The following is a 24,928-nucleotide window of genomic DNA, read 5'->3' as shown; positions in this document are numbered from 1 at the left end:
CTCTATGTCACAGCTTTTATCTTCTTCGTTATTACCTATTATGACTCTACTTACACCCAGGTGAGAAAATAAACAAAAGTTCTCTTATACAGTTACTGTTTGGAGCCATTCAGACTGGACTCCACTGTTAAGAGTATATCCTTTTAGGCCACTGCCCCATTAGTCCATGCCAACATATACTCATCAACACACACAATTCTTCATCTGGGCTATGTAAAGCCTTTCAGAACTGTGTTTAACACCTCCCACCATGCAAGGCATCCAAGTCCCATCACACAGAACAATTATTTATTTAATTATGTATATCCTGAACATTGCAACACAGATATTAGTATGCATTCAAAACTACATCAAAGGCAAAGTCAGTTCCACTCAGCATGGAAATAACCAACAACATACATGAAGTTGTTGATGTATGTCCTCCCTGCCCTTTAAAAGACAAGACAACACATGAGAGAATATTGTGGTAGTCTGCAAATTGCAAGGCGTGTGCGTGTGCGAGATGCAACTGCAGTACTTACAATAATGTAACAGTGAGATTATGTCCAGGTTTACCACTAATAAAATGATAGGACTGCAAATGCACCAACACTCACCATACTAGGGTCACATCACCTGTATACAGAAAAAAAATACATGGTAAATAAAGTATACTCCATATCTAATGTGCACCAATAAGAAACAGATCACGGCCCTACTTCATTTATGAGCATTCAAAAGCAAATGTATTGCCAGCAATATCTGACAAATATTTGGAAACTTGTCTTCAGAGCAGATTCATAAAAAAAAAAAAAAAAAAAAGTACCTTTGTGTAGCTGTTATTTGTAATCGCTTCAGTAAAAATTGTTGGGGAGGCAGGGTCAACTGAATCATTGTCATCCTTCTGGCCCTCGTCCTTCTCATCCAAATTCATCAGATAACGAGCTAGGATACAAACAACCATTTAGACACAACTCCAAATGAGACGATAAAACAAAGTACTGCACCTCAAGCCCGAATTATGAAAACTTATTTCTCAGCTTCATTTTGATTAGTACTGCAACAAACCAAAGTGACCTGTGTGACCACTGAGGGGAAACCTAGTCACCCATGCAAGTCGTCAAACAAGGTTATGAAATGCCTTCTTAAAGTTTACTGATGTCAGGTTTTGTAATCTCTTATTCTGTGAAGGAAATCACACTGTGATTACTCCCTGTTTTTTTCTCTTGAAATGTTTAACATACAAATTAATCTTTGTATAATGTGATTATATTTTTACTTCCTCACAGCTTATCGCCCCAGGCCTCTACTGAAAATGGACATATATCCAGTTAGACTAGCCCGGTCAACAAATGTGAAATAAATAAATAAAATAAATAAAATTATCCTGAAGCAGCTCCTCAAGTGAAGTCAGATGAATCTCTCTGGTCAAACTGTGCCAGACCAGATGGGAAGAAGGGAAGTCTTGGACTGATATTCAGCTAAGGTCTTCACCACTGTATATCTCATCTGATGAAGACCAACACCAAAAAATGGGATTCCATGGAATATAGGATGCCGGATCCAACCATTTTGTACATACCACTGAATGTTCCTCATGTGCAGATGAGCTAATGGCATCATGAGAATCATGGACACCATTAGTCCTAGAATTTTCAGCGATTCTCCTGCCAAGACAACAATTCTCCTAGAGAAGTCCTGAAAATACTCTGGTAGGACAGCACCTTATCTTCAGGAAGGAAGGCCATTCTTTTCTCAGTGTCGATTGAGCACTTCATGAAAACAAGTCTTTGTGTGGGTGTCAGGCATGACTTCCAAAGGATCACATTTGAACCCTACATGGTAAAGTTGAGACCTTCGCTAGTGACTCCAAACACATGGATACAGATTCTGCAAAGATCAGGAAATCAACCAGGTAAAGAAAAAAGTGAATGCCAAGAGGCCAGCAGTGGGACACTGCCGCAGTAAGGCATTTGGTAAATATTCAAGATGCTGTGGACAACCCAAAGGACAATATAGAGAACTTTCATCACACATTTATTGTGTCCAGTTTGCACTATTTCCGGAAACGATGAGTAATGGGATATGACAATATGCATCCTTCAAGTCCAGGGTCAACATGAAGCAGTGGTCTAACTGAAGAGGAAGCTTTACCTGCAGGATGAGCAACTTGAACTCTGGAACCTTTGCAAAAGTATTTAGAAAGGATAGGTACAAAACCGGTCTCCATGAATGCTCTTTTTTTTGGGAACCTGGAGAATTCTGAAGTAGAAAATGTTTATTCTCTCCAAGGAGGTATGACCACTACCCCACCCAAGTCCAGCATTTGTCAGAAATACAAGAAGAAATAAAGTGAGGATCATTTGTAACCTCTGCCAATGATATTAAGCACCTACGGGTCAGTATAGTTAAAGGGTTGTAAGTGGGTTATCTTTTTTGGGAATTCAACCACTTGTTTGTTCTGGCAGAGTTCTCATCCTGACATTTCCTTTTGATGCCTTGTTTTTTTTTTTTTTTGACTGGGCTGTCTGTTTGTTGGGCTGTCAAAAATTATCCTACTTATAAGGGGAATATGGAACATTTTAGACATCACTTGGCTCAATTTGCTCCTGTCATCCCAGCGTTTTATGATCTGATTAGCTGCTGTACCCAACACACAATCATAATCATGATAAGCATTTATAACCTCATTTTTAACTCAGACCAGTATTGGCTGTGCAACCAAGCATATGACTCTACCACCACCGACATCACTGCATTTCTAGAAACAATATCAGCCCTCCCCAGGGCACTCTTTAAAGCAAGCTTAGACACTTGAGAAATATTAGAAACTTCTTTCACACAGTCTTTCTGCTCAGTAGGTAATGATGCAATGAACTCATCTAAACTACACATACACCTCAACACAAACTCCCACATAAAACACTGGTAGTTAAACACTTTAAAAGCTATGAGAGTCACCTGCCTAGTTTATCTTGAGGGACTAGGCTTGAAGAAGACATGATCTTCTTATTGAAAAAGGGTGCAGGGGAAACAGACGCAAAGTCCACAAACAAAGGGATTGGAAGACAGTCATGGCCAAGCACAACCTGAATTTCTAAAACACATTTTTGCAGAAATTCATTCGGCAGAGAACTGCAAGCTTTCTTAAAAACCTCAAAGACTGAGATCAAAGGTGGGAAGGTTGCCACAGGGAGGTATATAAAACACTGGCAACAGATTCTGCACCCCTGACTTCTGCAATACCTGAACCAACCAATGGTACAGCCCTAGGAGGATGCGTCTGACCATTGTGTCACACACAGTCGTGATTACTTTCATTACACCAGGGGACTTGGAGGCAAAAGGCGGCAAGTGGTCTGATAGCCTGCCCAAGGCTACTGTCAAGACACAAGGGGCTGAGGCATGTCTCCTGATTTAGTTTTGGCATATCGCAATTTACTTTTAAGTTTATTAGGTGCAGGAAAACTGTATTTGAACTAGCACAGCAATATCAAATAATGGCTGTGCAGTCAGCTAGTAATAAAAACAAATCCCACTACTCTCCCTCTAAATAGCAATCTGAAGTCTATTTCTGCAATGATACTACTCAGAATACTGCACTGACTAAAAAGGCAGTAATTCCAATAACAGTTCAAAGTACAAAACACATGCACCAAATTCCCCAAATTTTGTAAAAAAAGGTGAATTTTAGCCCCAAATGATTTGAAACAACATAAACCAGTTTTAAACCAGAAATAATGCATAACAAGTTTATGAAGAAAGTCCTGTCAGAAATGTTTAACAAACAAAAATGTTGCCAAAGTTGTGATTTAAACGAAAAACAAAAAATTAAAATTGTGTAATCCTGCTCAACCACCACCAATAATTATAAAAAAGAAAAAAAAAACTGCAAATAAATCAGCAAGTTTTCCTGTCAAAAGTTCTAAATGAAGCATTTAAAATCAACAGAAATAACAGGCGAGATTAATTCACAGCTCTGAGAGCAAAGGGTAATAACAGGAACTGTACTAAAACGGCCTTAGTACAGAAACGCAGATGAAAAAAAAAAGAGTCAAAGCAGCAGAATACACTATTTATGCACTGACAGAAAAAGTAGAGGGAGAAAATAAAACCCAAATGGGTTTCTTATCAGATCTCAGCAGCAATCTTCTAAGAGAACCTTCTCTTACAATGGCACTAGAAAAGTGAAAGTTTCCTATCTGTGGTCTGTAAGGCAGTACCTGTATTTCCAGGCGACTGGTCCCTCACACCCACAAAACAGGCAGTAGGACAGACTCTGAGCTTAGCAAACTGTCAGTGGAGGGTAACAGGGCACAACTACCTGAATGCCAGTAAGGCAGTGTTAGTTGATCATTTTTTCACAAACATCTCAAGGGACTTGTCTAAGCAAACTACTATATATACTCAATACTTCAGAAGATCAAGGCATGCCCACAAAAATACTGAGACAATCTGCAGACAGACAATCACTTGACATCTTTTGTCACTTTTATTAATGTCCTTCACTGCAGTACCAAGACATCATTAGCAGTATGGAACAAATTTTGTTCTTAAGGATAGCATCTGTCTGTCCTTCATTTATTATCAATACACTCATACTTTTAGCCCATCCAAGTATGCATATTACTCCACCCACTTGCTGCATTTGTACACTTGCTGTTAAGTCCAGGTCAAATTATTCAGTAAAAATAACAAGCATCTCATGTTTATTATTATTATTATTATAATAAATACAGTTCTCTCTATTTTCCATGTTTTCAGTTTGTCTGATACCTTAGTGGTCAATGTAGCTGGCAATGCTATTATGTCATGCACTTCAGACCTTGCAAACAAGACCTTTATTTTTTAATTTTTTAAACTTTTTTTGCTTCCCTAACCAACTCCCCCCAACCATTAAGCCTCCTCCTCAACTGCTGTAGGAGATAGTTCATTCCCTCTAGGGGTGGCAATTAATTAGCCTGAGTATTACCTAGGAGGGGGAATGCTACAAATGGAACCTAATTTGTTGAAGGGTTTGGTTGCAACTTTATGCTAGTGTGTCTGCAGTTCTGAGCATGTGTGCTTTCACACAGTCAGTCTTTGGTTTTCTGGTACTAAGTGCCACATTAGCAGGCAAAGCTGTCTGGTCCCTCTCCACGCATCACCTGTGGCTTCTCCCTCTGTAGTGGAGGAGACAAAAAAACTTATTGCTCAGCTCCAGTCTCCATGCACTAGCTACTCCCTAGTCAACTGGAGCAACAGTCAGGGTATTATCACTTTAAGCCACAGAGCTGTTCCTCCATTACTTTTGACAAATTATGTGAATGAATAGAAGTCTGACAGATGAACTAAGAGCAATTTTATTGCCACACTCTCCTGTGCTGCTAATGAGTACAGGCAGGGCACTACTGCCATAACTTAAGGGTCAACATGCTCTGACAAGTGTAGCAAGCCCAAGGGTAACTGTATCCACACAGTAACAACCTCTCACTATGAATACTTCTCTACTTACTGTTTTCCAGTCGTCTAAGGCTCTTTCTGCCTCTTGACTTCTGAATGCGATCAGAATTTCTCACAGCTTGGTTAATGTAATATTGCTTGCGTTTTGCAGGAGAAATTCTTTTTGATGGCGAACGCTGGATGTGAGGAAGACACTCCTCAATTAAACTGGTGAGAAAAACATATTACAACTGTTAGTGATGGAGACAATATTGACACGGAAGGCCTAAAGAACCACTTCTGTTATATCAATGACAATTACAGCAGCAATGTCCAAAACCTTAATATACAGTACTGACTAAACTAATGAACCTATATGCACAATTACTCTTAAAAATACCAGTGTCAGGCAAAACAGGGTCACAACAGACAGCAGTTGTACTGTATAGTTGAAATAATTTACCACAATTGGAAGAGGACTTCACACACAGCCAAGACAACATACTAGTCTACCAATACAGCTATGCATGATTGGTCTCGCTCAGAAAAAATAAGGATGGGATAGAAACAGCTGGCTGCTATGAATACTACTACTCATTGAAACACATCAGATAAAGACTTCCTCAATTTTTTATGCCATTTCTTGGAGACTAATTGAGAGAAATCCCAGTGATCTTTGCCAAGCTAATCAGGACAAAATATCAGCTGATTTTGAATAGCAAGAAGACCCAATCAAGACTTGTGTTATGAGTCCCCATCAGAATCTGAGAAAGGTGAGGCCAACAGCAGGCTCAAGGAAGTCAAGAGTCCCTACGAGGCATTTTGCAGTCGCAAGGCTATACGTGTATAATCTGAAATTAACTGCAGAGATGAAAAGGCAAGGGCAAAGAAAGGAAAAAAAAAAGAAGGGGAGATTGTTGGAGAGAATAGTCTACTTGTTAACAGGACATTCTATGACACTGTGTTAGGTGTGAAATGAGAAAAGAACAATTTAGTCTGGGTGTTGTCTGCACCAAGTCATGTGCTAGAAATAGTAAATAAATCTCTATAAAATGATATGAAATGGAAGCAGTCATCATATGATTGTCATTGTGGTATAAATGACTAAGGAACTGACATAAATGAGGTGGTGGTGTAAACAGCAATTGAGACAGGGGAGCTCTACAGGAAAGGCATGGAAGACAGGCTTACAAAAATTTAAATCAGAGGTTGAGAGACTAGTGCTGTAAGAAGGGGCAGAAAACAAGCTGGGGAAGTAGAAGGGATGATAAAAAGCTATACATTATAGATTTACTGGGTCTAACTTCAGATCGACAGAAGTGCTCAAAGACAAATGAAAATGTATTACACCATCTTTTTTTTTTTTTTAAGGTGAAAGCTGTAGCAAGGCAGAAACATCACTGGTGAGGGTGCAGAAGGAGCATATGAACAGTGAGGGACAATAAGTGTAAAACAAATAATGACCATAGGTACACAACAGAAAGTGGGGAGTGCAAAAAGATGCTTTACAATGCCAGGGTAAAAGAGTTGCATGGTATGCTTATAGAAGAAGGTCCAGATAGAACACACAGAGCTGAAAGGTGCTGCAATGGATAGAGATGGACATAGTGAAATCTGGATTCACCTTGTGGATGGGATGATGGGTAGTGATGAGAGGGACATCAGGTAACAGTGATCAACCAGGGTGTACTTTATGTTCCATAGAGTACTGGTGGAGTGTCACAAACACAGATTTGTAACTAAGAGTAGACTATAACATACACCTTAAGGGAATACGTGTAGAATCAAATGACTCTTACAGGTCTTTCCAATAAAGCTGCTGATGTGAACTCTTCTTTTAACTAGCTTCTTCATTACAGTGATTCATGACTCCACTTCATACAAAGTACACACACAATATCAGAATAAAACTTGTACACATGGCACGAGGACCTGCCTTGCTGCTGAATATTCATCTTATAATTTTCAGGACTACAAAGAGAAAAAGAGCTACTTCATATCCACTGGACTGGAATACTGGCATACATCACTAAAAAGAGAATGAGGTTCAAGAAACTCAGCAGCCATTTAAGTGGAATGCATTGCAGCAAACCAAACAGTAAAATTACTCTCGTCCACAGTATTATGCTTGAAAACACTCACATTATGTATTTCACTTTCACAGTGAACACACTTTTAAATAAGTCATACAAATAAACCAAAACAAAGAAAAAAAACGGCCACTGATCTTGTGTCTTCCAGAAGATCTTAACTTGAACTAAAAAGGTCTAGTGGGGGGTGGAGGCGAGAGAGATTTCCTTACACAAGACATGGGTCTAAATTAAATCAACGAACACTTAAAAAAAGCAGTAAAAATAATAAATGTTATAAATTATATTTATATTTTATTAGGATTTATTTATAACATTTATTAGTGTTATTTATTAAATTATTTTTACTACTTAAAAAAAGCAAACGCTGATTTATCGACCCCATGTAAGCAAAAGCTTACAGTACCGAACACTTGGGGAAAAAAAAAATTGCTGTTCCACAAAAATAAATAAAAACTTCAAAACATTACATAAAGTGGGGGGCTGTGCCCTCCCCCCACACTTAAATATACCAACAACCGAGATCGCACTACAGTGAGGAGAACAGCAAAGTAACAGAGGCGGCCAAGCAATTTCTTTCCCAGGGAAAGAAATCGCTTATATGCCGTTTTGCTATTTTGCTGTTTCATGCTTTCAAGTTCGATCAAGATGCACTCAAAGGATTGAGTCTTCGATTATAAGACAGGAACCCCCAAGACATGAATTCTTTGTCAGAAATTCAAGGGCACAGGAAAAGGCACACTTAGGTAACTGAGCTCAAAAACAGAACTTCGGCCTGCGAGTTTGGCAACTTGTAAGATGCACTCAAAAACGAAACAGCGTGTGACATAACATCACGTCAGAGGCAGAATCTCAAATTAGACAAAGCAATACATATAAGCAGAGACTAAATAAATACAGTTTAAAAAATCTAAATGAAGAAGAAGTGGAAGTGTGCAAAATAAAAGAACTGATAATGTGCTTTTAGGCTCCATTACTCTTAACAAAATTAAAAATGAAGAAGAGGATACAGAAACCAAATGGTAATCCATGAAGGCATCTAGAATAAGTCACACAGTTACAAATACCAGAAACTGCATGCTCTAGGTGTAGTTATAATCATGAGAAAAGGGAATGTACAGCTTACAATGGAATCTGCAGAGTATGAAGCCAGAATCCACATCTATCAACTTCAACATCCCCTCCCACCTTCAAGAGTGGGGCTTTTGTGCACTCTGAGGCACACGGTGTGGTGCAATCTCCCGTGCGTTAACCAGAGAGAAGAGACAGCCATTCATGCTGCAGAGGGGAATGTTTGGAGGGAAATCCCCTTGTGGAAGTGGGGTAGGGGCATTCTCTATACACAGCCCACTGCACATCCCCACCTCTCCAAGTATGCTTGCAGTTACGAACTTTTGAAAAATGGAAAAAACAAGACACAATCCATATGACTGACTGAATGATGACCCCCTACTGATTGGAACAAATAGCCAAAATCTATGTAAAGGAAGAAAACAATTTGCATGTTATAGAAACTACAGAAGAACAAAGCTGAAAAGCTCAGGAATGTGAGATAGACGCATAAACAGTTGCAGACTTTGCTTAACATCTGTAAGATATCCTCAAGCTCAAACACACCCCACTGCTCTCTTAATGTACCACTCACATCTCTCCAGATTAAGCTTGCCCCAAATACCTGCTTTTCTGTACTACATTTGTACTTACTAGGCAATTTACATCAGGATCAGGAAAGGTGGGAAACTATGCTGAAGTGGACAAATGCAGGTAATGAAGGCAGTACAGTTGTGTTAGGAACTTACACTTGGACAGCTGCAACTTGTAAGACGCACTCGAGAACAAAACAGTGTGTGACATAACATCAAGTCAGAGGCAGAAACTCAAATTAGACAAAGCAATACATGTAAGCAGAGAGGTATGGTACGTGCTATACAATTATAATTCTTGGGGATTTCTGCTGCAGAAGGTCTGACAGTTTTCCCAGTGAACCATTTTTGGTTATTTCTTGCCCTGGCAAAGTAGCTGTGTGTGCTCTGAAGCCACAGCACTGACTGTCCTGTGAAAGTAATCCTAAACAGGAAGTCCAACCAGAAGGCCCCCAAGTTGCCTCTCCAGGTTTAGGCCAAAGTGGTAAGGCACCTGGTTTGGGTAATGGAGAAAGACAACAACCCAAGAATGTCCATACAAAAAGAGAAGAGGCGAGGATGGTAGGGAAGCGGAACTTCAACAGTGAGGAGGCTTAAACATTTACAATTAAGGAAGTTCCTAACAAAAGGACTATGTCCATATTACAGTGCTTAAAGAAGGAGTGGACAGATGCCAGACAGCGGTCTCTAAGACAGTCTGAGTACTTACCTCAGCTAAGAAAGCCAGTGGTGATTGCAGTCCCATAGTGGAATGGTCTATAAAGTAGAGTAGAGGCAAACACAGCATGCTAACCATATGCTAATGGTCTGCTTGCCAAGAGACATCTCATTACAAATGTATTTTATTTATTTGCTATTTGTTAACCGGGTTAGTCTGGATGGATGGATGCCCTTTTTCAGCAGGGACCCAAGGAGAAAACTCCACATCACATAGAAAACAATTAGTTACAAAAGAGCAGTACAGATAAAAGCAATAACATAAAATGAGAATTATATACGTTTTAACATTCATTATAAAAGGTACATTTAGTAATCTTAATGGAAGGAACAGCTGTCCAGATTGCATTTCTTTTGTTCTGTCCAATAAAAATTCAGTTGTCTGTGTACATCCTGTGAATGTAAAATCCTCTCTTCCCCTTGTTCTGGGATGAAAGAAAAAAAAACCTCAAGTGAACAGCTTGTATAGATTACAGCTTCATAGGCAAGTAGATGGCTAGCTACCCATGTGGACCATTTTAAGCCTAGCCAAATTTTCCTTTCTGTGTGCGAATTGCTTTTTAATAATTGGGTTACAGACTGTCATTTCCCATCCCATGGTCAATAATTATTTACTACCCCTAATGAGAATAACTGGGATGATGCTACAGATAATTTGACAGGACCAATGCATGGGATAAAGCATTCAGGAGATGCCTTTGGTTCTAATTGGTAGTTCCATGATAAGTCTTTGCAGAGGAGGCTGGTCAGACTTGTGTATCTGCAATTGACTAGCTTTGTGGAAGGTCCTCCCTTATGCAGGGGAACAGCTACAGCTATTCTCCATTCACACGATACAAAACAAAAGGCTGAGATCAGACAGTGCTGTTAGAGGTATGGCTAAATAGTGAATCGTGCCATTTAAGATGGATCCAAGGATACGGTCAGGACACATCAATGCAATATTTTTAGTTTTTGATAGCACTTGGTCTTGTGCAATAAGCTGAAGGCGAGACAGTTTCAGCTACAACTTGTGGAACCGATGGAGGGGTAAAGTTAACGCTAAATTTACTGGCCAGTAGGATTGTTACATCTTCAACCTCGGTGTAGGTAACATCATTCTCAAATCAGACCAGCACATTGTAATCTCATAAGCACAAGTCAGCAAACTAACTAAAAAATGCCTTGTGTTGTCTTTGGCTTTAGTAGCTATTTTAACGTCACACTTGGCTTTGGTGGATTTTTATTAAGCTCCTGAGTTGTTTATTTCAGTGCCAAGGGCTCTAATATTATGGAAACTGTTCTTCTTCCTTTTGGTCAAAATTAATTTTCCTTCTTATTATAAGGATCGCTGATGTTATGGTTCCACCATGTGGGTTTGTTTTTGGGGATTGCCCTGCACTTGTCCCTACAGGGTACAGCTGCATCTATGCAGCTATTTACATACTGGTACAGTGTGGTAGTGTATGCTTCTACTTATTCAATGGAGTTAACTGGGTTTGGGGGGATCTGAAGCTTGCCAAAGTATCACTTAGAAGTAGACAGTTTGTCAAACAATTTTCTAAAGGTATCTGGGGTGGAATGGACCTCTGGTTTCAATTTTACTTTGAAAGAGACTGCTTTATGGTCAGACCTAACAACTGATGAAGATATGCAATGGCAGAGCAAGAGGATTGCATATTAGTAAGGACAAGATCCAATATGTTGTTCCCCAGGTGGGCATTTTTGCTGACAAGTCCGGGAATTTCTGTGCTTGTACACCAGTGATGGTGTATTATTCTGCTACAATAGAAGCCATGAAGGTAGGGTTAGTACATAGGATGACCCCGTCCTTGAAGAAAGTTAGAAATTGTTCATTGTATACGAGGGACTCTAATTCTGATATGAATTCAGAAAAAGTGCCACCAACAAATTAGTTTTCCAGGTCAGACTATCTGGGAATGGTGAAAGCAGCTGGTTAAAAGGGTGCAAAGTTAGTTTCTTCAGAACATAAATGATGTCCCATGTAGGGGTAAATCCGTTACTGTGGAGCATCAAGTACCCAGATCTTCCATTGAGATAATGCTTTCATGGAAAAAGAAAAAAAGCGAGGGCTCCCTGGGCAAACATGATGAAATGGACACCTTCACTCAGGCATAAGACAACCTTGTTTTGTGAAGGTCTGACAGATAAGTAAAAATAAAGGAAAAAGTTGTACAAGTAAACTTAACAAAAAAGTAAGTTATGTACTCACCATAACGTTCATCTGAGTAGCTATACTTAATTTTCTGCAACCTGTGGGTATTCGGATCCATATCGGATCCAAGCCGGCAACATTTTTTCAAGCATCTGCTCCAAGCTCCCCTTACCCATAATCCCTCACATCTCCTACCTTCCCTCAGATAGAGATTGCCACTATCCAAACTATCAGCAACTCAATAACAGCACTAACCTAGAACAGGTTTGGGGGAAGGAGGGCGGGACGGTTGCAGAAAATGAAGTATAACTACTCAGATGGAATGTTATGGTGAGTACATAACTTCTTTATTTGAAAGTAGTTAACTTCATTTATCTGCAACCTGTGGGACAGATTCCCCAGCTACCAAAACTCCTGGGAGGCCCTTACGGAAGGATATTCCTGAGCACCGCAGAGCCAAAGGATGCTCTCCCTCTAGAGATCAACTCCAACTTATAATAATGAGAAATAAATGTATGGGGCCTTGCCAGGTCGCTACTGCAGATATCATCCAGTGAAACCCTAGACCAAAAAGCAGCAGAAGTTGCCATAGATCTGGTAGAAAGAACTTTAACAGGACCAGGTGGGGACAGACCTTTATTCTTATAAATTTGCAGTATACATAGTGTAATCCATCTAGCTAAGGAGACTTTGGAAATGGCATACCCAAAAAGGGTCTAGAAAAGGACACGAATAACTGGTCAGACTTACGAAAGGGTTTAGTCCTATCTAAATAGAAATGAAGCTGTCCATGAACATCTAGCAAATGCAGCTTATATTCACCCTTGTTCCGAAAATTTGGAAAGAAAAAGATAAATCATCTGGTTAATATTTGACTCAGAGGCAACTTTCGGTAAGAAAGAAGGGTTCATGCGGAGCGAACCCCTGTCTTTATGAAAGATCAAGTAAGGGGGCATGGCAGACAAAGCTTGAATCTCAGAAACCCTTCTGACCGAAGTAATGGCCACTAGGAAAGCTATCTTCCAGGAGAAGAATTTCAAATCTACAGACGCTGCTGGTTCGAATGGGGGAGCAACAAACGCCTGCAGAACTAGGGTAAGGTCCCAAGGAGGGACTGAATCCTTAACCGGGGGGGCGTAAAAGAAAGGTGCCTTTCAGGAAAGCTTTACACAGTCTCAAAGAGGCCACAGCATTCATATTTTCACAGACATGAAAATTAGAGATGGCTGCCAGTTGTACTTTTACCACAGAGGAACTAGTCCCTTGTTGGAAAATATTGGACAAAAACTCCAACATTGCAGGAAACAAGGCTGTAAAGGGATCTAGGTTCCTCTGAGAAGCAAAAATAGAGAAGCATTTCCATTTGCTGCAATAAACCTTCTTAGTGGAAGCTTTGCGGGATGCCACTAAAATAGTCTTTACTGAAGATGACAGACCGCGATACCTAGCAATCGGGGGAACTGGAGCAACCAAGCCATCATCTTGAGGCTATCCAGATTGGGTGGACTGATGCCCGAGTGAGGAGAGATGAGATCCGGGCAGGGATCCTGAATCCGAGGAGGAGTTGGAACATGAGACCAGAGGAAGGGGAACCCCACCTGACAAGGCCAGAACGGGGCAATGAGGATCACTTTGCACCCCAGTCAGCAAGCTTTCTGAAGAAACTTCGGAATGAGAGGTAACGGGGATAAGTATACAGTAACCCGGGAGGCCAAGCATGGGTGAGAGCATCTCTGGGGGAGTCCCCTGGTGAGGGGATCAGAGCGAAGAACTCGCTGCACTTCACGCTGGAAGGAGATGCAAGGAGGTTGCAGCAAGGCTGACCCCACGCAAGGAAGATCTCCTCCTCTATTGACTGTTTCAGAGACCACTTGTATGGCATTAGAATAGCACGAATCAGTCTGTCTGCTAGAATGTTGGAGCGTCCCGGATGGCCTCGCGACAGAGAGGGTAAGATCTGGTTATTCCTTGCTTGTTGATGTACCAGACAACAGACATGTCTGACTGAACTGCAATCGTTCCTGGGGGAAGAACAGCATGAAAGGCTTGCAACGCTAAAAGCACTGCCCTCATCTCCAGAACACTGATACGCAATCTGGTCTCAGTCTGGGACCACATGCCTTGGACCGTCCTCCCCAAACAGTGCCCCCCACCTGAGCTGGGAGGCATCCGGTCACTGTGGCTTGGGCTGTAGGTGTTATGAAGGGACAACCTGCCAAGATTTCCGGCGATTGGAGTCACCAGAAAAAAAAAAAAAAAAAAAAAGAGAGACATCTTGCAGGCTATGCTGATTCGTATTGGATAGTCCATGGGGAGTTCTAACCAAGACCACTGAACGGCCAAGGTCCACTGAAGCAGCCGCATGTGAAGGCGTGCACAGGGAAGGACCGAGATTGCTGCAACCATGGAGCCTAGTGCTCGAAGAACATCGCTGGCCGTTGGCATCCTGGGGCCAAGGATCACTGACACATGAGCCTGTAGATTCGGGACCGTGTCCAGAGTAAGAAAAACGTGCAATAGTAGAGTGTCCAGACATGTCCCTATAAATTCCAAGGTCTGTGTCGGGTTTAAGCGGGACTTGGAGATGCTGATGGTAATCCCTAGGTCGACTGCAAGATGCAGGAAGGAGTCTCTAGCCATGCAAAGTAGACGTTTGGTGGCAGCAGCGAGGAGCCGATCGTCTAGGTAAGGAAACACTGGAATTCCATGAAGCCTCAGGTGAGCCACTATGACTGCCATAACCTTTGTAAACACCCTGGGGGCTGTGGTGAGACCAAAGGGTAGGGCTCTGAACTGGAAATGATTGGCTCCCAGCTGGAAGCGAAGGAATCTCCTGGAGCTTCTGCAAATTTTGATATGGTAGTAAGCATCCTGGAGGTATATCGAACACATCCAGTCGCATTCTTGGAGGTAAGGTAGAATGGACTGCAAGGTGACCATCCGGAATTTCTGCTTGGTTACAGTCAGATTCAGGGTTGACAGGTCCAATATGGGCCTGAGGTCCCACTTCTTTTTTTTTGGCACTAAAAAGAACCTGGAGTAAACGCCTAATCCGGACTGATCTGGGGGGTTTGATGGGCCGACTGCGAAGCAGCTTTGAAATTTCTTGTGCTGCCGCCTCCCTTTGTGCGGATGGAACATCCGGGAGGTGCTTTGGTTAGACGGGTGGGGCAACGAACGAGATGGAGTAGCCTGTGCATATTGTTTGGAGCACCCAACGGTCCATCATAATGGACTCCCAAGCTGTGAGTTGCAATGACAATCTTCGCCCGAATGTCTCCAGAGTAGGACAGTCGGGCAACCCCTCAGGGGTGCTGTGTGGGTCTGTCTGAAAAGGTCTCCCTAACCCAACATTCTGTGGCCCCCCTCTGCCTCTGGTACAGCGTCCGCCTTTTCCCCCTCTGCCTCTAGTGGAAGAGTTATCCTGAGAGTCCCAGGAAAACTGAGATGTTTGGAACCACATCTTCTTTTGCCTTCTCCGATTCCTAGAAAAGGATCTTTGAGGGCTACGGCAGACAGAGTCTTCCTGTCCTTCTCGCTCTGGACCAGGGTGTCACGTACTGTCTTCCCGAACAGGGAGGAACGAAAGGGAACATTTGTGAAGGATGCCTTGAAGGGATCAGCGAATTGACATAGTCTGAGCCAAGCGTATTGCCTCATAGCTATGCCTGTCCCATCTGCCCTAGCCTCTCCTTCCGTGGCATGGGAAAGAAGACGCATGGACGTGCTCGAAACAGACTTTAGAGTCGACATTTTCACTGAGAACAGCCGCTTGTCCTTTGGCGACAAAGACTCTGGGGGCAACACAGCAAATTCCGTAACTAGGCCTCGCTGAAGTCGTATGATGTGTTCCAAATAATTCAGCGCTCGTACGGAAAATGTCGCTGAAGAAAAGACTCGCTTCCCAAATCAATCCACTGCCCTAGACTCCTTGTCCAGAGGGTGGGATGAAGAACTTTCCTGTGCCAGTTCTCTCTTGGTGGCAGCTGCAACCACCATAACATCCACCGGGGATCCCCTGTACCAGGTCTGTCTGTGGGGGTGGGGGAGAGAGGATCCTATCCAGGCGTTTGGGTATTGGCTCTATGATGTTAGGTTCCTTCCATGCCCGCGTGGTAATGAGATCCACCAAGGGATCTGCAGGAGGGGACACCCAGGATGTAGATGGGCCCGTGCCAAAGGCCTCCAGGAACACTGACTCATCCGTAGACGGTTTTGGGGCAGACCAACTTCCCCTCTGGCGGAGGATTTCCATGATGTCTCCAAAGGAGACATCCTCAGGAGGTGACCTGGGGGAGCCCTCACCTTCATCCAAGTCAGTATCTATTGTGAGGGACTCCATTTGTTAATATACGATTTTCTACTAGCAGGCTTTCTTGCCTCCATTAGTACCTGCTGCATGTCCTCAGTAAACAGGTGCCTAAAGGGAATTAAAACCATATCATCCAGACAGTCAGTTGAAGTTAACTGGGGTCAGGGTGCATCAAACACCCATGATCTTGCATGAGTACATACATTCTGTGAGGAAGTCTGTGGCAATTGCCCCTTACCATTTCCAAAAGAAGGGATAACCACCATTACCTGGGCCAGAAGGGAGTCACCAAAATAATCTTGAGGGATTCCTTCTGAATCTTCAGAAGTACCCTGGATATCAAGAAAAGCATACAGGAATATTCCTCTCTAAAGAAAAAAAAAGCATCTGTCTTCCAGGAATTTCCTCATGGTGACCAAAGTAAAAAATGGAAAACCTTCAAAACAGATCTAAATATAAAGCTATTTTCTTCCTGTGGAAGAAAACTTTTTGAACTGAGGTGCCTGGCTGATGCTCCAGGAAAACAATCCTGTTATGAGCCAAAAAAGGCTTCTGAATGTTTTCTTGGAATCCCAGTTTGTGAAAGGGGTATCTCACCCAAGTGAAAGACTCCCAACAATTTTGAAAGAGAGTCTGGAAAGAGAAGTAAGTTGTCTAAATATGGAAAAATGGGGATACCATGTAAACTGCAATGAGCTAGAACTGGAGGTAAACGCTTTGTGAACACTCTTGGTGTAGAGGACAGACCAAAGAGTAAGACAGAGAACCGATAAGGTTTTGTGTGTCTTTGTTTCACATTAAGAAAATCCTTAAGTCTGGATGAGCAGGGATATTATTCATCCAGACTTCAGGTGTGAAGTCTAGTGTTACCAGGAAACCTGAATAAGGGGTAACAGGTTGTGAAATGACATAATTTTGAATATGGACACTATTCATATACTGATCCGAAGGATATTGCCAATAACCTGGCAGATCGATTCAGTGCCAACTTCACCCCCTAAATGGCCCATCTCAATACTCCAAGATTGCCAAATTCCAGTAATAACGGCCACACAGGTAAAATGCACTCTCCAAAGCTAAGAATACAGCAGCCATGGGACCAGATGACATCCTGGGTTGTGTACTACATGAACTACAAGATGAACTGGCACCTCACCCAAGTGTCATGTTTGATCATACTCTCATCTTGGCTTCGTGCCCACTGAGTGGCGCACAGCTACAGTTATCCCACTCCACAACGGGGGGATCCACCTTGGATCTCGGGGAACTACCGCCCTAGAACGTATTATCATGGAACTTATAAACAAAGACATTGGCAACCTTAAAACACTGGACCCCACCCAGTTTGGGTTCGTGAAGGGCCGATCTTGTCTCCTGAACCTTAATGACTTCTTCGAATCAACCTCCAGAGCCGTGGACGAGGGTAAAGCAGTCCACACAGCCTATCTGGACCTCGCCAAGGCCTTTGATACCACCCCCCACTCTGGAATCATAGATAAACTTACTAAGCTGGGCAGTAATCCCTACGTCACTCGATGGGTTACCAACTGGCTTACTGACAGAACCCACACTGTAAAAGTAGGACTCCAATCCAGCTCCAGACAAGTGACATGTGGAGTACCTCCGGGTTCAGTCCTGGGACCTCTCTTGTTTGGCATCTACTTCTCCGAAGTACAGGCCAACACTAAGGGACTCTGGCCAACAAAGTTCGCAGATGACTGCAAACTGGGAGCCATTATTGAATCCCCAAATTATGTGAATACTCTACAAAACGGCCTTACAGAAACAGATGCTTGGTGCCAGAGCCATGGGCTCAAGCTCAATGCCAAGAAATGCATAGTTATCCCCTTTAGGAAAAAACATGTGCCCATGAATTATCACATAGGTGGCAGTACACTAAACACCGAAAGTGTGATAAGAGACTTAGGGACACAGGTGGACAGTGGTCTCACCTTCAATAACCACCCACATTGCCACAACAGTCAGGAAATCCTTCTATGTAGCATACCTCATCACTAAGGGCTTTTCATCCAGAAAAAAGGAGGTCTATTGTCCCACTGTACTCATCCCTCACTAAGGGCTTTTCATCCAGAAAAAAGGAGGTCTATTGTCCCACTGTACTCATCCCTCATTAGACCCATTTTAGACTACAACGCCCCATTTGGTATGTACCTCTCAAGACATCTGCAACAACTGGAAAGGCTGCAGAAATACCTCACTAAAAGAATCACAGACCTAAAGCAGATGCCCTATGCTGACCCCCTTAAGAAACTCCAGCTATACACTGTCACACTGTCGCATATCGTCTACTCCGAGGCGAACTCCGTTTAACATACAAGGCCATGTCAAACCCAGAGCTGTTGGACTTGCTACACTTAAAAGAAATCCCAATCCCTCAGAGCCACATGCTCCAGGGATCTAAATCTTGTCATCACAATAAACAAAACATGCTGGAGTGACAGGTTCCTGACCCAGAGACTCCCCAGACTCTGGAATAGATTGCCCATACATGTCAAGCAGAGTGCCTCTTTGGCCCTCTTCAAAAGAAACCTTGACGATTGGATGGGAGAAAGGAAATTCACTCCGGGGATCACGTCAGTCGCCCTGCTAGACAGGGGTCCAGGGAAATAAATAGTGTGGGAAGAAATAGCCAGGGAATTGTTATGGCTAAGCTTATATAGGCCCTAGGGCTGATAACCTAGTACCAACCTATGAACCTAGTACCAACCTATGAACCTATAATCACAAACAGGCTTAGGACAGAAAGATCCAGAACTCATCTCCAAACATTTTCTCTCTTTGGCATTAAAAACATTCTTGAATAGAAACCTTTCCCAACCAGGGAACCCAGTATGATCACTTCCTATGACAGCATGTGTTAAAACTACAAGGGGAGATGGGAGTCTGGTCTGCTAGATACGGAATTACCCCAGAAAAGGAGGGATTTACTCCCAGTGCCATCTGTAACCTTGATGAATGACCTTCAGTACCCATTTGTTTATTACATGTTGCAAAGGGAAAAGTGAAACTTCAGACTTGCTGGAAGGGAAAGTAACCACCAGGGTGGGACAGGGGGACAAGGTCCCTTAAACAGTCATTCTAACTTGGAGTTTCCTTGGGTTTGGGGGTTCCTGAATTCTTTTTTGGGACCCACCCACCATTTCTTCCTAAACATTTCTTTTTTTCTTTTTTGCCAAAATAGATAAGGGATTAGAGAATCCCTTAGAAATTTTAGAAAAGGAAGGCTGAAAAAGAGAGTCCCTGAATCAATTTACCCCTTTTATCATACTTTTGATAACCTCTGCAACAAAAGAACCAAAAACAAAATCTCAGTCTAAAGGAAAATGTAAAATCACTTTTTTCACATCATCTGGGAGTTCTGAGAATGCAGACAGGCAAATGTCCTCAATACAGTACTTGCGGCCGTAGCTGTTGGGTCAGGTTTGGGAAGAGTGTATAAAAAACTTAACAGTGAATAAAGTTCCTCAATCCTTTTATCTGCCTTTTTCAGGGGCATCAGGCTGAGTACCAGGACAATTTTGGGCAGTTAAACACATCCTCCACAACTGACAAAATTAGGGGAATAGGTGAAGGTTCTAGAAATTACTTAAGCAACAGCTCACAGTATTTTCTTAGGAACTATGAAACCTCCATGTTCTCCCACTGAAAACAATCTCAGAGAAACAGAACCCCCCACAGAAGGAATTAGAAATTGAGCTATCCTCTGTGTCTGAATCAGAAAACCGCTGAGAAACCTCTGCATCTGCCCTTTCATCTTCCTTCCGAGATTTAGAACCTTGAATCTCTTCAGGAAAAGAGGTGTCCCTCTTTCTTTTAACAGAAACCACCTAATAAGAAGGATCAACAGCATGAATTAAACCTAGGCTGTGAAAACATACACTCCTAGTTTAAAAATAACTTTCCTTTAAGTACAATATAAAATTATTTTAAAGTGGACGGTCTTCCTCCAAAGGAAATATTTACCCAGCAAAGTAACAGTAGCAACCAATCATCAATCCTTGAAAACCTTCAGAGAAGTGTATTCTCCGGCAGCAGAAAACCTCTGAAGGGCTCTGTGCCCAAGCCTTTCTTTTTAGTCAGCTCAATGTGTGGAAGGTGCCCTGAAGCTCTGGAAGTTGTCCAGCTGTTATATCCACGGTAGGCTACAACCCATATAGTTAAGGGTACTGCAGCACTGATCAACATGATCAATGTACAGAAGCAGTTGTCTGGTACTGACGCTTCCTTTGGAAGCCAAGGGAAAATCTAGTTAGCCAGGAACAATTTTCTTGTGTCTGGTTTCCAAGCCTCCCTAAAGATGATAAAGATGTACAGCATGTTCTCGGAAAACATATCCATAAAAGGAACGCCTGCTAGATCATCCACACAATTAGCATTTGAGCCCTCTTACTGGTGTACAGGAGTATCCCCTTGTATTATGTCAAGAGGTGCACACATTGGGGGCAACACTTAAAGGCAATGTCCTTACTCAGTAGAAGGCAAACCCAAAAACCCAAAAAGTTACCTAGGACGAAAGGGGGAAAAGCATTTCTGGCCTACCCTTTTTCAACTTCTGTAAAACCTTGGCATTTAAAGGTATTGGAGGGAATACAGAAAAACAGACCTGGCACAGTTTATAAAGAAGAAGGCTGCTCCTGGTGCAGAATTATCTCTGTGGTCAAATTTTTCAGAGAAACAAAAAAGATGTATGCAGGCACACCCCACATGTCATAGGAGGTTACTAGGCTATCGACCCGGAGGTCATTTCAAGCCTAGCCATTTTTCATCCCAATGTAATACCGTAGATATTCTAGTCAATACCCAGGACTGTATTTAGTAATAACTGCCCATGAAAATAGTAAGCTGTCTATATTGCAAGTGGGAAAGGCTGGCAAACCGGCAGCAAGTTAATAGTTACTAGGCATCTCATCCAAAGGATGCACACACTCAGAAGTACAGTACCCCATCCTCTCTAAGTCCACTGCAACATCAGTAATACAAGTCCACCACATCATCAGTAATGCATCTACATGGTACGGGAGTAGAACCCGCAGCCTTCTACACCACAGGCAAGTATGTTACCTGCTGTGCTACTAACACTGCTTTCAACACAACTTCCTCATGCTTCTGCCTGTGTCTTACTCAGCTGAGCTGCCAAGGTCTCCTGATTTAGGATGTAAAGCCCAAACAATCTTTCCTAACTCCAGATCACTTGCTTCCACTGCACAGAAGGTGTCCTGTGACAGACTATAGACTGACACTTGTGATTTGGTCCTCATTGAGCTTCATTTATGGATCTGTGGAAATCTGTCTACAGATGAACGTTCCTTAAAAATATGGGGATGCCAGTAGAGTTTCCAGTGAGTATTAAGGCATGGTAGGCACAAAACCCAGGTATGGAAGGAGTGCTTTATGAACTTCTAAACCACATGTCAGTGATGAGAAAGATGTGTTCCAAATGCTGAAGCCTCAGTCCGAGTTGTTGTTGAAAGTTCTGCCAATGAGCAGAGCCACCTTAATAGGTTCATACTAGGCTATCTGCCCTGGGGCAATTATAAGCCTAGCCCGATTCTGTATGGCTTACGCCACCCTGAATGTGATTGCACTTCAGATTTGATATATTAGTTATAATGGAATGTCCTTTAGCTACACTCTGCTTAAAATATAAGGCACTGTGGGGGCAGCAAAGGCTTTTATCAGTATGAGGTGCCTTTGGAACAAGAGGTGCGGGCAATGCAAAGTAAGCAGAACTGAATTACACCAATTATTTGGCCAAATGTTTAAGCCAATCATCTTTTCTTAGTAACTAGGCAACATTCTTGGAAAAGGATGAATTCTACTCAGGACCATAGTCTTATGTGGATTTATGACATGACTGGAGAATTCATACGTCTCCCTGTATATCACTGACGGTTGTGCATGCCAAACTGCCCACCCAAATGGACCACCACCATGTGACAGTCATGTTTGTTAGGTGACAGGGCCCTTGAGCTATAGAGATTCAGGCAGATGAAAGACAATTCACAGTCACCATGTCCTTGTCCAACCTAGTGAGTACACAGCATGTTTGACTAGACTTTCCCTGACAACTAAATTTTTTTTTGCAGAGTAGTCTGGTGTATTAGATTTGACAGCATTTCAATTTTTTTGAATCTCTGTTTTTAATGTGCTAAAAGATGCATTTTTGCTGAGACCTAGCCTTTGTGGGCACAAGAGGCTTTAACAAAGACTTTTGTGTAGTCTTTGTGTAAGACACTTGGGTGTAGGTTGATGAGGTTTCAAATAGCATGTCTTTTATTAATTACTTACAGTTCATTATCTGTGAGCATCAAGCAATTGTTGCACTGCCTAAGAATACCAAGTGCTGTGTGGATAGCAAAAGAAGGAAGACAGGCAGGCTGACATTCCAGTACAGTCTACATCTTTGGAGAACTTGAAATAAATGACGCAATTTAAATTTGACACTGCAGGTACACTGCCTGAATATCTGAAATAAACAAAAAACTTGACATTTGCATACAGGCTACATACAGCTGTTACTAGCTGCCTTGGGCAAGACAAAGCAGCTGTGAGAAGCTACTTGGGAAAACAAGAGGTTTGCAGAATGTCTAATTATGCAAATATCAGAGTAGCTGTACACACTTCTAGGTATCCTTAGTTACAGCACAAACAGAATTTGGGTGTTAGCTGGTATAGAGAAAGTTATGAATCCAGATACCAATGTCTATACAGTGTATGCTGCAGCCTTACAATTTAGAGCAAGAAACAGTTCAGGAGCACACCAATCAACAGAAATACATCTGACTTTTCTCTCAACAGCAAGCAATGCCCAACACTAGCCTAGATGCTCTTCTACTAACAGAATGAAGCCATTATTCTAATTTAAAACCTAGTCACTGATTCAGCAATAAAATAGTGCAGAATTAAGCAATTCAAGCAAAAGTCGCTTAACCGGTATTCAAACAGAGTCAGATTTGGTTTTCGATGGTCACAATGGAACATATAGCTTGGCAATTACACCTAGACATTAAGAAAGGAAAGAAGACCTTCCTGTATGACAGAAAGGGTGAAGGAGGTAGTGGAAACTGATGAGCTAGCTTGAGAAGGATAAAAATATAATAAGACGGCTATAGAAGATTGACAACTAAGAAGGTAGAAAAGCGCACTACAAAGGCACTGCAGTGAATCTCAAGTGACTAAATCCAGTGCTCAAACAAAACGGGGAGAGCAATCCAGAATGTGTAAATATTTACACTTTTAACCAATGAGGTTCAAAACTCTGACATGACATGTATAGGGTTCATTAGGTGGCATAGGACAGTCCTGTCATGAATGCCTGTTTTTATTTCAAGTTGCATGGAGATGACTTAACAGACTGAGGCTTCAAGAGATTTAACTGTGGTCTCAGCCTACAGTCATATGGTATTTTGCAGGAGGAATTATAATCTATGTGCCTAATACAGAAATTACCAACAGATTGTTGTTAGAGAGATTGATCTCTAACTATGGTCTCAACCTATAGAAGAAAGGCTGTATCGGGTAATGCTACACTACAGGAAGGGAAGAAGTTGCAGTAGAGTCCAACACTGCACGGCACAGGGAGAAGATAGAGGTTTCAGCTTTGTGCAGCAAGATGCCCCGCCAACTATGTTCAGGAAAGAAATGAACAGGCAAGCACCTCCAAACTGTTAGTGTGGTATAATGGGGGGCACTGGTATTAAGGAGCAATGAGCTATAGTTGATTTTAAAGCCAACAACTTGCAACAAAGGACTGCACTGTGTTTGGTGGTGCCAAATGTGCAGTTCCAGCCAAATGGAGCTCAACAGCATGCAAAACAATGTCATTTAACAGCCACAAAAAATGGCTAAATGGCCAGTGGCAAAGTTACTTATTTCTCTTCCTGGTGAAGCAACATCCAGAACATTAGCAAAATATAAAATGTACATTCTTTCGAAAGAGTGGTGAAATGCACTTCTTGTACATTCCTGTATAAGCAGAAACAAGCCCTGCCCATCACTATCCACTTGATGACATCAATGAATACTTAATATTCATGAATACCCCAAGACAAGTTCATCAATACTCATTAGGTATCAACTGAAGCATAATATTATTTAAAATTATCTGTTATTTTGGGTATTTGTAACTTACTTTTTTTAACCAAAAAGTTGAAGGCTATATTGTTTGCAAGAACTGCATGAAAAGGCAATATAGCATGCAATACACTGACAAGCAAGCCATGTGAATGACAGCTGATCAGTGGCAGTGCATTATTACCTTAAAGTAAACAACTACTGAACTGTCCTGTGATAATGGGAATTACTTAACATGAGATTGCATTAGAGTCTTAAACTCACATTTCACTTACATTACACATCTTATTCCCTTTGGGGTAATGATACTGTCCGGAAATGTGTGTACAGATCGCTCACTGTGCTTGTTCCCCACACCTCCATTGTTTACACACAGCTTTTATCTGCAGTGCATGCATCTCTCTCAGCTCTCCCTTGTTTTACTGATCAACCATGACTTTGGCTCGCAGTTTTGATCTGCCTCTTGTAAAATCTTTACTTTTCTGGTAAATCACCAATGATTAACGCAAGTCAATAA

General features: G+C 42.0%; 1 protein-coding gene across 1 annotated transcript in view; it reads right to left on the bottom strand.

The window, feature by feature from the left end:
- The window catches only part of R3HDM4 (R3H domain containing 4), a 207,817-nt gene extending 186,221 nt beyond the window's left edge, over positions 1–21,596 (bottom strand). Inside the window, exons 1-3 of the mRNA XM_044054800.1 lie at positions 21,460–21,596; positions 5,474–5,628; positions 806–924 (exon numbers count right to left, since the gene is read on the bottom strand). Coding sequence (XP_043910735.1) covers positions 806–924; positions 5,474–5,628; positions 21,460–21,596 — 411 coding nt within the window. The remainder of the gene's footprint in view (positions 1–805; positions 925–5,473; positions 5,629–21,459) is intronic.
- Positions 21,597–24,928: the final 3,332 nt, after the last annotated feature.

This window comes from Protopterus annectens, chromosome 13.part0, assembly GCF_019279795.1.
Source record: "Protopterus annectens isolate FY-2018-M chromosome 13.part0, PAN1.0, whole genome shotgun sequence".
Classification (NCBI taxonomy): domain Eukaryota; kingdom Metazoa; phylum Chordata; order Ceratodontiformes; family Protopteridae; genus Protopterus; species Protopterus annectens.
This window is presented reverse-complemented; position numbering and strand designations above follow the sequence as displayed.